The sequence below is a fragment of the Molossus molossus genome, unplaced genomic scaffold, assembly GCF_014108415.1.
Source record: "Molossus molossus isolate mMolMol1 unplaced genomic scaffold, mMolMol1.p scaffold_m16_p_7, whole genome shotgun sequence".
Taxonomy (NCBI): domain Eukaryota; kingdom Metazoa; phylum Chordata; class Mammalia; order Chiroptera; family Molossidae; genus Molossus; species Molossus molossus.
The window spans coordinates 79149283-79163383 of record NW_023425401.1 but is presented as its reverse complement, the minus strand read 5'-3'; the positions used below and the strand labels follow the sequence as shown (position 1 = coordinate 79163383).

General features: G+C 38.6%; 1 protein-coding gene across 9 annotated transcripts in view; it reads right to left on the bottom strand.

Annotated features, from left to right (window-relative positions):
• The window catches only part of ST7 (suppression of tumorigenicity 7), a 357848-nt gene that overhangs the window by 144907 nt on the left and 198840 nt on the right, over window positions 1-14101 (bottom strand). For all 9 annotated transcript variants that reach the window (XR_004957295.1, XM_036246192.1, XM_036246196.1 and 6 more), the window contains exons 4-5: window positions 1814-1868; window positions 861-976 (exon numbers count right to left, since the gene is read on the bottom strand). Coding sequence is in view for 8 of the 9 variants with exons in the window: in XM_036246192.1 (XP_036102085.1) it covers window positions 861-976; window positions 1814-1868 (171 nt within the window). In the remaining variant the exon portion in view is untranslated. The remainder of the gene's footprint in view (window positions 1-860; window positions 977-1813; window positions 1869-14101) is intronic.

The following is a 14101-nucleotide window of genomic DNA, read 5'->3' as shown; positions in this document are numbered from 1 at the left end:
AGCCAAGACAGGTTATTTATATGAAAAAGCCACTGGAAACAGCTTGAGTGGGCCTGAAAGCTGGGTAGAGTAGTGTCTCAGGAAATCACCAGGATGGGGCAAACAATGTGAGCCAGGTTGATGGAGTCTCAGATATGGCACCCACCTGCCAGCTCTGTGGGAAAAGGGCTCAAAAAATTAATAGCCTCTACCAGCACTTTTTTTCTGGCAGAAAGCTGCCCCCAACTCTCACCTCAATGCTAGACAATTTAGTTCCTCCCAAGAAATGTCTGGTGCCTTCTGAGCTGCTGCCCCAGCACGGGAGTTCAGTGGGAGTCTGAGTAAGTCTGTGTGTGGGCCCTCTAAGAGAAACTTCCTGGGGCTCCAGCAGCCCTCTGTCTCCATCAGCTTTAATCGCTGCTGGATTTTATAGCCAGAAGTCATAGGGACTTCTCTTCCTGGCACTGAAACCCTGCGCTGGGGGCCTCCTATGGGGCTGGAACCCCTCGCTCCTCACAGGGGACCTCTACAGCCAACATATCCCTCCCAACTTTTATCTGCCACACATGGATGCAGAACCAGCCCGTTCTATGTGTCTCCACCCCTCCTCCCAAGTCTCAATATAGCTTCTTCTTTAATTCCCTAGTTGTAGGACTTCCATTCAACTAGATTTCAGGCAGTTCTGAACAGTGGTTGTTTTGAAGTTTAGTTGTAATTTTGATGTGGTTGTGGGAGGCCATGATACCGTGTTTAACTATGCAACCATCTTGACCAGAAGTCCCTGGTCATTATAGAGCAGATATTCTAAAAGGAATAAGCTAACTACTTAAAGCAGATTGAAAAGCCCTCTCACTCAGAACTAATGAAAGGATTTTCCATACTTGCATCTGCAGGACGCAGATGGTCCGAGTCACAAGTAAAGAATGTCTGGTGGTCCTGGGCAGAGAGATTCATGTCATAGTAAGTCAGAGGTTCCCGTCCTGTCACCCAAGTGTACCTGTTAAGGGAAAATAACATCATCAGACACATTTGAGAGAGAAAAGCATGACCTACAAAATACTAAGCTACGCAGGAACTGAAATATAAATCATTAACTAAGTACTAGAACAGCTTTGCTAAATATATTAGAGAGAGAGAGGAAGGAAGAGAGAGATAGAAATATCAATATGAGAGAGATACATCAATCGGCTGCCTCCTGCACTCCCCTTACCAGGCATCAAGCCCAAAACCCAGGCTTGTGCCCTGATAGGGAATCTAACCGGGACCTCTCAGTCAATGGGACAATGCTCAATCCACTGAGCCACACCAGCCAGGCAAAAAAACCCACATTTTTTTAAGTCATCTTATTCTTCCTTTAGGAAATACATCAGCAGGAAAGAAATAATCATTTTCCTATATATTTGTGTGTTAAAATTTTTCTAGCACTAGCTAATAAAAACCTTCCCTAATTAGTATTATAAGCAGATATTTCTCCAAAGCTATGACAATTCTCGTTTCCATAATTACTCTGATAAATTAAATTTCAATATAACTTCTGTGGCATCCTTACAACCATATTCCATGTAAGCTTCAAAATATTTTGATTGTATAATATATAATGAAAACAGTAACTATAATAGAAAATTTCCAAAAACGACATATTTTGTACATTATCCCAATTTCAATGCTAAAATATTTATAAAACAGAAAAATAAAAACATCTGAGAACTGTATCAAAATATAGAAGCATTAAATAGACTCTTAAAATGACCCCTAAATGAACCAGCAAAAACATTTGCTTTTGTCTCTGCTCTTAGAACTACTCATTTGTTCCCCAAGCTGTCAAAATGCTTACCGATTATATTCAGCTCCCCGAAATAAATTTAGTGGATTTCGCCATACTTTGCATTCTGCAATGAAGACAAATATGAAAATGTTACACATAGTTCAGAGACACTACATCTATAAGCTAATTAATTCAGCAAAACACCCTTCCTGGCCATTTGACAAGATAATTGTATTCTCTATCTTCTACGTGGGAAGCAACATGGAAAAACTCTGGGTGATTAACCAGGAAATGTAGCCCAGGCACAAGGACTTTGGAAAATTTTGCCTAATCTCTCTGGGCCCAAGTTTCTTCATTTATTAAACCAAGGTATGTGCCAAAATCAGCTAGTTCATAACTTCTACAATAATTTCAAGAAGTCTAAACAGATTCTATAAGCTTACTTCTAAAGGTAGAAGATATAGTTAGAAATAAAACTACTTTCTTTTACTCTGAAATATATCTTACAATAACCTTATATATGACAAGCTAAACTGAAGCTCTACAGTATAATATACAAAGAGCTTTAACTTTTTAATTAGGGTCTGTGTTAATATTGATTTTGTGTTAATTCACAAAATTGCTTTTACACTGCCATAAAGGACTGACAGGGAAATTAATACAGTTAACATTACTGTAGAGAGAAATGCTATAAAATTAAATTGTCTTAAAGCACTTAACTTTGCTTACTTATGCAGATACATGCATTAATCATCAGACTAATATCATAATGTTAGCATGTACTAGTAGATTTTACATCTTTGTTATACAAGGACCATAAAGATTTAGAACCACAGGACTTTAACTTAGAAAAGTAAATCATCAGTTTTTAGGACTATGTAACAGTAAGTGTGTGACTAACAAGCTATAATTCTTTTAAGACAGCCTGTGATTAAGACTTTCAACTGATTCAGAATACTATATTTCTTTGGATGAATAATGTCTTATTAGAAAATAAAATTAGTGCCCTGGCCGTTTTGGCTCAGCGGTCGGAGCAACGGCCTGTGGATCAGAGAGTCCCGGGTTCGGTTCCTGCTAGGGGCACGTACCAAAAAAATAAAATAAAATAAAATTAGTTATTAGTACTTAAAACATCTGTGTGTGTGTGTGTGTGTGTGTTTTCTCCCAAAAAATACACCTAAAGACATATAAGAGTGATAAATTATTGTAGAAATCAAAGAAATATTAAAGGCCATGGGTGAGATTCTACTCTCAGTCCTGTTATATTCAATATCCATTTTTTCACCAACCCACCCATAGACCCATCCATGAGCACTGAACAACCAGTGACCAGTGGGGTAAACAAACAGGTAAAAACCATTATTACAACACAGTGTGAAACTGAAGAACATGAAGCACTATGGAAACACATGTAATTGCAATAAAGTTATTAAAAATACAGAATGAAGGGTGCACACATAACAGGAAGACATGTTTTTATTTAAAAGAGGTAACTTTATCTTTAAATTAGGACAGAATCCCACTTAAAATCTGCTCAATGTTTATAAACAATGGCCCTAAATTCTCTGTCACTTACCTTAATTTGTCATTTAGGAAATGATTTTTGCTCAGTTCAGCATCTTTAAATTTTATTCTTAAAAAATTGAAATTTAGCCCTGGCCGGTTTGGCTCAGCGGTTGGAGCGTCGGTCCGCTAAGGGCACGTACCTCGGTTGCAGTTTGTCCCCGGCCCTGGTTGGTCGTGCGGGTGGCAACCACTCGATATGTCCCTTCATATCGATGTTTCTCTCTCTCCCTCCCGCTCTATCTGAACAAAAAATGGAAAAATGTCCTCGGGTGAGGATAAAAAAAAAAAAAAATTGAAATTCAGTGGCTGTCACTGCATATGGCACTAACTAAACAATTATGCTTCTCTTAAATAATTACTGTATTCCCAAACAAAAGGCCCCTAAGAGGTGTCATTAATGTACTCCAGATCATGGCTTGAATCACACTGGTGAGCCAAATAATCAAGATTGCTATCCTTGTGGCTATTACAACTTTTAGGTCCTTATCACTCCCAAACCCTCCTCAGAGAATATCTTTCAAGATTCAAAGTACTCTTCTTAAAATTTTATAAATATTGCAAACTTTGTAGTTAGCATACAATAAATATGCACACAGGTTTATGCACAAAGATATTCATAGTGGCATTAGTTACAATAAAACAGGTACATTTAGGGAGATGCCTCTCCCTCACTGAATTTCACCTGAAGTATCAGTAAAAAGGTTATGACAATTAATTTATCTTCAGTAAATATATCATTGTATTGCCTGGAAGGATAAGCACTGTACTGTCAATTGACAAATTACAAAGCAAATTGCCTTCAAGTAAATTTTCAATCCAACTTTATATATTGGATGCAAATAAAATATTTCTAAATAAAAAGAACTCCACAGAGAAATAGTATGTATACCTAAAGTATTATTGAACAGTATCTGAAGATGGTATCTTTATTTAGGAAGTGCCACAATGTAGCAAGCAGGGGGTGCAAGAAACATTTTTAAATACTGTTTTTATGACTTTATTAGAAAACTGAACTTTAAAAATAAAAAACCATTAAGAATTATTGCCAATTGTAAAAATAGTCATAGGGATATAAAGTACAGCACAGGAAATATAGTCAATAATACTGTAATATTGTATGGTGCCAAACAGGTACTATAATTATTAGGGTGATCACTTCATAATCATTATATTGTACACCTGAAACTAATGTGATACTATATATCAACTGTGATTTAAAAATTATTTTTTTTTAAAAAAGGAGTAATACAATTAACCAAAATCAAGAACTGGGAAGAAAGAGATGGACAGTCTTTACCTTTCATAAAAAAATAAAGGACTCAATAATATTATTTAGGTCTGGACAGTGTGGGTCAGTGGTTGAGCTTTGACCCATGCACCAGGAGGTCACCGGTTCAATTCCCAGTTAGGGCACATGCCCAGGTTGTAGGCCCAGACCCCACTGGGGGGCATGCAAGAGGCGGCCAGTTGATGTTCTCGCTCATCAATGTTTTCATTTCTCTCTCCCTCTCCCTTCCTCTCTCTAAAAAAAATCAATAAAGAAAAATTTTTAAAAAATAGTATTATTTAAACTGAAACATAGTAGTAAAAAAAACAAACAAAAAACATCATTGTAAACATTAGTATCATACATGTGATCTGTAGTCAGTTTTTTCAACTATCCCTGAACCTTAGAATTAGGATCTAAATAACTGTAAAGAATGTAAAAGGTTCTGATTAAAAAAATAAAAATGTGATGAAATACACACAAAAGTCTTCATTAGCTGTATCCTTCAAATTGAGGGTGCAGGGAGGTATCATTTTCCTTTAAAAATAAGTAATCCAAAGGTCAAATATGACATGTCAAAGTTTCACTTCAAATTAGGTAATAGCTACACTAATTTCTTCTTTGCTGCTCTGTTTCATAATATTTTATTTATCACAAAAACTTTAGTCTGGAATCACTCTAGGGAACCTAACCCTAAATATCAGACTGTCTGATGGTTTTGTGATATGGACAAAGGTTGAAAACGCCAAACATATTAGAATATGAAGATTTAAGACAGAAAATTAAACTCAGGTCTCCAGAGAGTAAAACTTTTTTCCACATGAGGTCAAATTTCTTACCTTATTTGTGCCTTTGAGAAATAAATTCCTTATTTAAAACACAAATAAAAGTTTATCTCCAAAAGGAATTTTCCATTCTCCATTAATATCAAAATTTTGATATTCTTAAGAAGCATTCAAAGTTGACTATGACTTCTTTAAGGGTTTGCTAACATCATTAATAGTTCAGTTAAAAATATGCCCCTGATACAATAAACATGTTCTCTATGGTTCCATCTGCAGGACCTCACAGTCAAGTGTCTGTCCACAACTGCTGACAGAAATGTTCAGACTTCGGTATGTAGACAGGAATGCATTTAGAGAAAGAGAAGCAGTAAATAATGGAATAGCACTTGTTTAATTCCCAAAGCCTACAAAATGGATTTTTTTCCTTTGTCATAATAGAATGATAAGTTTCTGTGTGAGACACAAAGAACATTAAAAAAAAAAAAATTGGTATCTATACCAAGGACTTTAAAATCAAGCTCAATCTTTTCTTCAGTCTTTCCTCTCACCATTCCCTATGAAAACTTTCCATCTCAAAGATGCTTATTTCATGCTTTTTCATATTCAAGTACTCCTCTAGAATGCCCACCCATCACTCATAGGACTGTGTGGTTTAAACATGTATGGAGTGGCTATTACACATTAGTTTCTGCATTAGGCCGTGTGTTACAAAAAAATAAAAATAAAAAAGATACAGTTTATGACAAAGAGGTTATATATAGCCTTGGTAGACAAATGAAGAGGGCATTGAACTATTATTATCTTATAGCCAACTGAAGAAGCTCTACAGAAAGAATAAATTTTCTGAGAGAACCAAAGTCTTTCTCTTTGTCACAATCCTCGAGGAAAAAGAAAACTTAATTATCAGAAAAAAAACTAAAAGGCTCTAATGTCATGATACTTTAAATAACATGAACAAAATATTGTTCTCTACATCCAACCTATTTAACTCTGATAATCTTTTTTTCTTAAAATTAAAAAAAAAATACATAATTCTCATTCCTGGGGCTTTCAAACATGTAAATTACTATTTCATAGCCTAGGAAAATTTTTTGTCTAAAAAGTTACCACCTCTTCCCAGAGACTAAAATCTGATAATGGTGGTAATATTATTATCACAAACAGCAGCAACAGCAACTTTTTTATAGCTATAAGCTTGATTTTCATTGAGCCTTTTTATAAAGGGGCTTGAAGCTCAAGTCATCTATATTCCTTACATAAATTATCAAGGGGGCATATAGTAGGCCCTTTTTACAGAAGTAATGAGTAAAGCATAACTTCCGGTCAAGACAGCAGCATAGGTAAACGCGGTTTCGCCTCCTCCCAAAACCACATCAAAATTACAACTAAACCACAACATAACCATGATTCAGAACTGCTGAAATACAACTGAATGGAAGTCCTACAACTCTGAAATTAAAGAAGCAGCGACATCGAGACTCGTAGGTGGGGCAGAGGTGTGAACAGGCTGTTCCTACACCCACGTGTGGTGGATAAAAATCAGGTAAAGCCAAGAAGCAAACCATCAATTTGGAATATACGGAAGCAAAAAACACCCAATCAGAAAAGAAAAAAGAATCCAAAAAAAATGAGGATAGTGTAAAGAGCCTCTGGGACAACTTCAAGCATGCCAACATTCACATCACAGGGGTGCCAGAAGGAGAAGAGAGAGAACAAGAAATTGAAAACCTATTTGAAACAATAATGACAGAAAAATTCCCTAACTTGGTGAAGAAAAAAAACACACAAGTACAGGAAGCACAGAGTCCCAAACAAGATGAACCCAAAGAGGACCACACCAAGACACATCATCATCAAAATGCCAAAGGTTAAATACAGAGAGAGAATCTTAAAGGCAGCAGGAGAAAAGTAGTTTGTTGCCTACAAAGGAGTTCCCATAAAACTGTCAGCTGATTTCTCAAAAGAAACACTGCAGGCCACTGATTTCTCAAAAGAAACTTTGCAGGCCAGAAAGGAGTGGCAAGATATATTCAAGGTGATGAAAAACAATGACCTACAACCAAGATTACTCTATCCTGCAAAACTATCATTTAGAATCGATGGACATATCAAGAGTTTCCCAGACAAGAAAAAGCTAAAGGAGTTCATCACCACCAAACCAGTATTATATGAAATGTTGAAGGGTCTTCTTGAAGGAAAAGAAGAACAAAAACGGCAATTAATACACATCTATCAACAACTGAATTTATAAACAAAATGAGTAAGCAGAACAGAAACAGACTCATAGATAACAGAGAACTCTTTGTTGCTTGCCAGATGGGTGAGGGCTAGGGGGATGGGTGATAAAAACTGAGGGAATTAAGAAATATAAATTGGTTGTTAGACTGAAGAATCTCAAAGGGAAGGGGGGAGGGAGGGAGAGATGAGATAGACCAAAAAACTTCTATGTATATGTGCATAACCAATGGACACCAACAATAGTGTGGGGAAGGCAGGAAGGGGACATGACTGAGGAGGAGGGGGTCAATGGGGGAAAAGAAGTGGGGACATCTGTAATACATTCAACAATAAAGATGAGTTTAAAAAAAAGACCTACATAATATCCCCAAGGTTCTTAGTAATTGAGATTAAGGCCTGGTGTCCAAACTGCCCAACAATTACCTTTATTCCATTTACCTTCATTACATTTACAATTATGCAACAGACCTGTTACCCTGCAATATCATATTTTTTAAGTCCTGTGCCTTCATCAATTAAATTTCCCACTAGAGAAACAGTTTTGAAAACTCCTCTGGAAGACTGCTAGGCATTTTTTAATAATCCTTTTAAGCATTTTAGTTCCAAAGCATAAATGAAAAGGGCCCTAACTAAAGTTCATCATATATATTAAAACAATCAGGATTAACCCCAACCCAGTCCATTTCAGAAATGGACATCATGTAGGCCAATTTTAAGCAATCATTAAGAGTAGCAAAATATGCCCTGGCTGGTTTGGCTCAGCAGTTAGAGTGTTGGCCTGTGGTCCAGAGAGACTCATGTTTGGTTCCTGCTAAGGGCACGTACCTCGGTTGTGGTTTGTCCCAGGCCCTGGTTGGGTCATGTGGGTAGCAACCACTCGATGTGTGTCCCTTTCACATCGATGTTTCTCTCTCCCTTCCACTCTATCTGAACAAAAAATGGAAAAATGTCCTCAGGTGAGGATAAAATAAAAAAGAGTAGCAAAATACCAATTTTCTTAAATAATTAGGCTTTAACTGTTTTTATAACTTTTCAAAATAATCATTTAAACATTATTAGAAGTCACAAAGTAACATGTAGGTAGCTTTCAATTCAAAAATGTTAATCCCTAAATCAATCAACCATACAAAATAATGTGAAAATTGTGAATAAATGTTCACCAGGGACTAAAACTGCTTTAGGCATTTCAACTGGAAATCTAATCTATACCAGAACATAAATTTTAGTGGCAAAAGATTTTTAAAAATAATAAACATTGGCTAAGAGAATCATCTTCAACACAAACACAGATTTTGGCAAGTACAAATTGTTTATCTCCTGATTGAGACTATTAAATAGCAATTCCAAGAGTCCTTCATATGTAACAATTTGCAGTTTTGTGAGGGATGTATCTAAAATGTAAGCACTAAAAAGCCTGGTTATAATAATGAGTCATTGAACCCATGAATAACCTAGCTGAACCCTCAGCCATATCGTCTTCCTTCCCATTATATTCATAGAAGTCAGTTAATCTAAAAACACTGCCAAATGGTTGTCACCTGACTTGATATTTCTGCATGACTTCATTTAATCTGCAGACTACTCTATGAAGTAGATACTATCATTATTTCCATGTGTGAAAATTAAGATAGAAAGGAAGGTTAAAGTGACTTGCCCAAGGTCACAATCTGTAAGCAATAGAGTCAATATTAGGGACACATCAGACTAACCCAAGAGCCTGAGCTCTCAATCATCAGCAATCCTGCCACTGAGCTGTTTTTTGGGCTAATGTCACTTCAGCAATAATGTTATATACTACAGTTCAGGGTTTTAATAAAAGTATTCGGTTAATTGCTTAATACTTGCATTAGTCTTGAGTTTATGGACCCTACAAAGGATCTGGACTAACCTTTTTAGTTAGTACTTAAGATCTTGGACTTTGAAGTGAGAACACCCAGCTTACCAGCTATGGGCAAATGAATTAACCTTCCTGTACCTCAGTTCCCTCAACTGCAAAATAGAGATAATGATAATATTTGCTTCATGGAGTTACTGTGAGAACTAAATGAGTTAATACATGTAAAGCTGATAGCAGGCACTAAGGCTGTCATTTACTATTATTCGAACCATATGGCTTTCAATGGGGAAAATTATTTGCTCAGGAGTTAATGACAATTCAAAGGTCTATGAAGGTCTTAGGATATATCTTAGCAATGTACCTGAGTTTCTTCATCTCCATTGCTTTTCTTTAATTTACTATCTGTATTTAATCAGTACTTGAACTTCCTCTAGTGATGTAATAAACTTCAGAATTCCAGATGAAAAATTTTTTCAAAGTTTTAAATAAAAGATATATATGTTATATAGATTGCATGTGATTAAAATGAGAGGATTTGTAACAGGAAGCCAAATAACTATAACCAGAGTTTGTCTTAAGATCCAGTTCTATGCAAGAGGCCACTAAAGTATCTCAGAGAATTTATTTATTTATTTATTTTATTTATTTTATTTATCCTCACCCGAGGACACTTTTCCATTTTTTGTACAGATAGAGTGGGAGGGAGAGAGAGGAAGAGAGAGAGAAACATCGACGTAAAAGCCACACATTGAGTGGCTGCCACCCGCTCGACCAACCAGGGCCGGGGACAAACTGCAACCGAGGTACGTGCCCTTAGCGGGAACCGAACCCGGGTCTCTCCAGACCGCAGGCCGATGCTCTAACCGCTGAGCCAAACCGGCCAGGGCGTATCTCAGAGAATTTAAACTTGACTTTGGCAAGGATACTTCTCACGTGATGGAACACCCTGACTTTTCCAAATATCTTGAAGAAGCTGAACGCTGCAAATCTTGCCTTTATAGCATCTTATTTGAGAATAGGGAAATTTATCAAACAAATGTGTCCATAAACCCAAATTTAGAATGTTACTGGGACCTAAGAATCTATGCCCTTAAGACTGGGAAAAAATGGCCGTGTTTCAAATCCCTATGCATCATCAACTCAAAAACTAAGTTCAGCCCTGGCTGGTTTGGCTCCGCGGTAGAGCCTCCGCACATAGACCAATGAGTTGCCAGTTCAATTCTGGCCAAGGGCACGTACCTCACTTGCAGTTCGTCCCCGGCCCTGGTCAGAGTCGTGCAATAGGCATCCATTCGATGTGTCCCTCTCACATTGATGTTTCTCTCTCTCTCCCTTTCTCTCCCTCCCACTCTATCTGAAGATAAATAGAAAAATATCCTCAAGTGAAGATAAAAACAAAAACTAAGTTGAATTAAGATATGGTAGAATAAAACATGGCGACATGGAAAATATATCATCAGGATTTATCAGAAATTATACATTTGTGAGAGAAATAGCAAATAATGCAATACAAGTGAAATGTTCATAAATATTATGAACAATCCAAAATTTTGCTACATTAAGATGAAGATCACTACAAATTTTGATAGGGTCTACACGCAGGTCAATTTGCACGGATCCAAAGTTAAACAAATATATGAACAGTCTGCTCTGTAACAATCACAAACCTCTCACTCCCATTTCCCCTACCCCAAATTATTCTAAGGTAGGCCAGGTCTTTCAGCATTTTATTGTTTTGGGGTTTTTTTAATTTGTTTTATCCTCACTCGAGGACATTTTTGCATGCATATTCAGATACAGCAGGAGGGAGAGAGGAAGGAAGAGAGAGAGAGAAGCACTGATGTGAGAGAGACACATCGACTGGCTGCCACCCACACAACCCCAACCAGGGCCAGGAACAAACTGCAACTGAGGTATGTACTCTTACCGGGAATCAAACCTGGGACTCTCCAGTCCATGGGCCGACACTCTTATCGGCTGAGCCAAACTGGCCAGGGCTCTTTCAGCTTTTAATCAAATAAATGATTCTTTAAGAAAATAGTTTGACTATGAGTTCGATATAGATCAATGTTTATAACTGGTATTTTCAGCTTTTTCAATGATCTTCTCAAATAAGCAATGTCATTAAAGCGTCTTTGCCAATGTCCATAGGATTTTGTTATCCATTATGCATTTCATGTAAGCTTCAGCAAAGAACTGTCTTATGACGTTCCAAAAAATTCAACAGATTCACCCTTCAGTTATTATGGTAATAGTCATTTTATCGTTATTCAGGCAATAGAAATTTTGAAACAAATTATTTTAAGAAAATGTTTTGATTAGCCTCAGTTTCGACCTTCTTTTTCTTTTACACATAGCTGAAACCAGTCTATACAAAGTGAATAATGGGGCCCTGGCTGGTTTGGCTCAGCAGTTAGAGTGTCAGCCCATAGACCAGAGTCATGGTTTGATTCTGGTCAAGGGAATGTGCCTTGGTTGCGGTTCGATCCCCGGCCCTGGTTGGGGATGTGGGAGGCAGCCAGTAGATGTTTCTCTCACATCAATGTTTCTCTTTCTCTCTCTCTCTGTCTCTCTCTGTCTCTCTCTCCTCCACTCTCCCTCCCCACCTCTGACTGAAGATAAATGGAAAAGTATCCTCATGCGAGGATTAAAAAACTAATAAGTTAATTAAGGGTAGAGATAGGCACAAACAATTTTATAATAGTTTTCTTATTAAAAAATAAAAATCGAGATTCCAAAATGGTGACGGAGTGAATGGAAGCTACACAGACAATCTCCCAGGACCAAACTGGAATTACAACTAAAATAAAGACAAGTCGTCAGGAAAAGCAACAGAAAAGCAGCTTGTGAGGACCGTATAACCAGGGACACTGAATCGATCCTGGCAAAATTGCAGAGGGGCAAAAGGGGGGCTGGGAACCCACAGACAGCAGGGGTCGTAGCTGTGAGCAGCACCCTTGGGGTTAAACTCCCAAGCCTGCTCCACAACACAGAGAGTCAGAAAAGATGCTAAAATAGCCACAGCCACTCACCTTGGGCTCAGGCAAAGGGAGGGTGGACTGGACTGGAACTGTGTGGGGACACTCGGGATTTGGAGGGCTCTCAGAGCTTTTGCTCAGCCGTGGCCTTGCAAGGCAGTGGCAATCTTACTCCTTCCCAGGGCTCTGGGGAGACCTGGTGGCCCCTCCCACAGAGATTCAACCCCAACTGGTGGGCCATTGAAATGCATATTGAGGCTCATTAACAACCAGCATCTTGCCCACCCTCAGGAAATCCCCTTAAGCTGAACACCTGAGGAAGTTTTTCATTCAGCTGAGAACCCAAGGCTCTTCAAGAAACCACTACTAATAGTCTCCAGGAAAAAAGCTAGAGGATAATTGAACCATTCCTGGGCTTGCAGCGCTACCCTGGAAAGTAAGACTTGACAGAGGTGTTCAACGTGGGTCCTCTCACGCTCATCCAAACCCAGAAGAGGGAGCCGAAAAGAGCAGAACACCAACACCCAAAGGGAAAATTTACCAGGCTCTAATATCCACTGAGATAAACAAAATGGTGAAACAAAGAAACAAATTCCAAATGAAAGAACAAGAGAACGCTACTGAAGATGAGATAAATAAAATGCAGTTAAGAAAGTTAACAGAGGAAGATGGCGGCGGGCAGAAACGGAGGGAGGGTGAGTGTGTGAGAGAGTGAGCGAGTGTGTGAGAGTGTGAGTGGATGTGAAGGTGCACAACCAAACACAAGCAGTGCAGAACCACGGAGCAGAAAGTTACTGTGCTGTGAACGGGAGCAGCCAGCTACCGCGGCAACTGGCCCTTCAAGGCACTTCTCCCTGCGCAGAGGGGAGGTCCCACCATTTTTAAAGACTGTGCGAACTAGTTACCCGCAGGACCTGCAGGGTGCTGAAGCACCAGAGAGGCCTGTGGGACCCAGGAGGGACTGGGCAATCTAGTTACCCACAGGACCTGCAGGATGCTAAAGCACCGGAGAGGCCTGTGTGACCCAGCAGCAACTGTGCCATCCAGTTACCCCTGGGACCTGTGGGGTGCTAAAGCACCAGAGAGGCCTGTGTGACACAGCAGCCCATAACATAGGCATATAGCCAGGTCCCCAAAGAAACTGTGCGATCCAGTTACCTGCAGGACCTACAGGGTGCGGGGGCACCAGAAAGGTCTGTGTGACCCACCTGCTCACAACGTAGGCATAGAGGATATGAAAATGGAGGTGGAGTGAATAGAAGCGATGGAGGTGATCTCCCAGGAACAAACGGGAATTGCAACTAAAATAAAGACAAATCCTTTCAGATTGGTGTTTCAGGCTTCTTAGGGTATATTCCTAAAAGTGGGAACACTGGGTCAAATGGCATTTCAATTTTTAATCTTTTGAGGTAACACCATATTGTTTTTCATAGTGGCTGCACCAGTCTGCATTCCCACCAGCAGTGTACTGGAGTGCCCTTTTCTCCACACCCTCACCAACACTTGTTTGATGATTTGTTAATTGCGGCCATTCCGACTGGTGTGAGGTGATATCTCATTGTTGTTTTAATTTGCATCTCTCTGATGATTAGTGATGTTGAGCATTTCTTCATATGTGTCTTAGCTATTTGTATGTCCTATTTGGAGAGGTACCTATTTAGTTCCTCTGCCCATTTTTCAATTGGG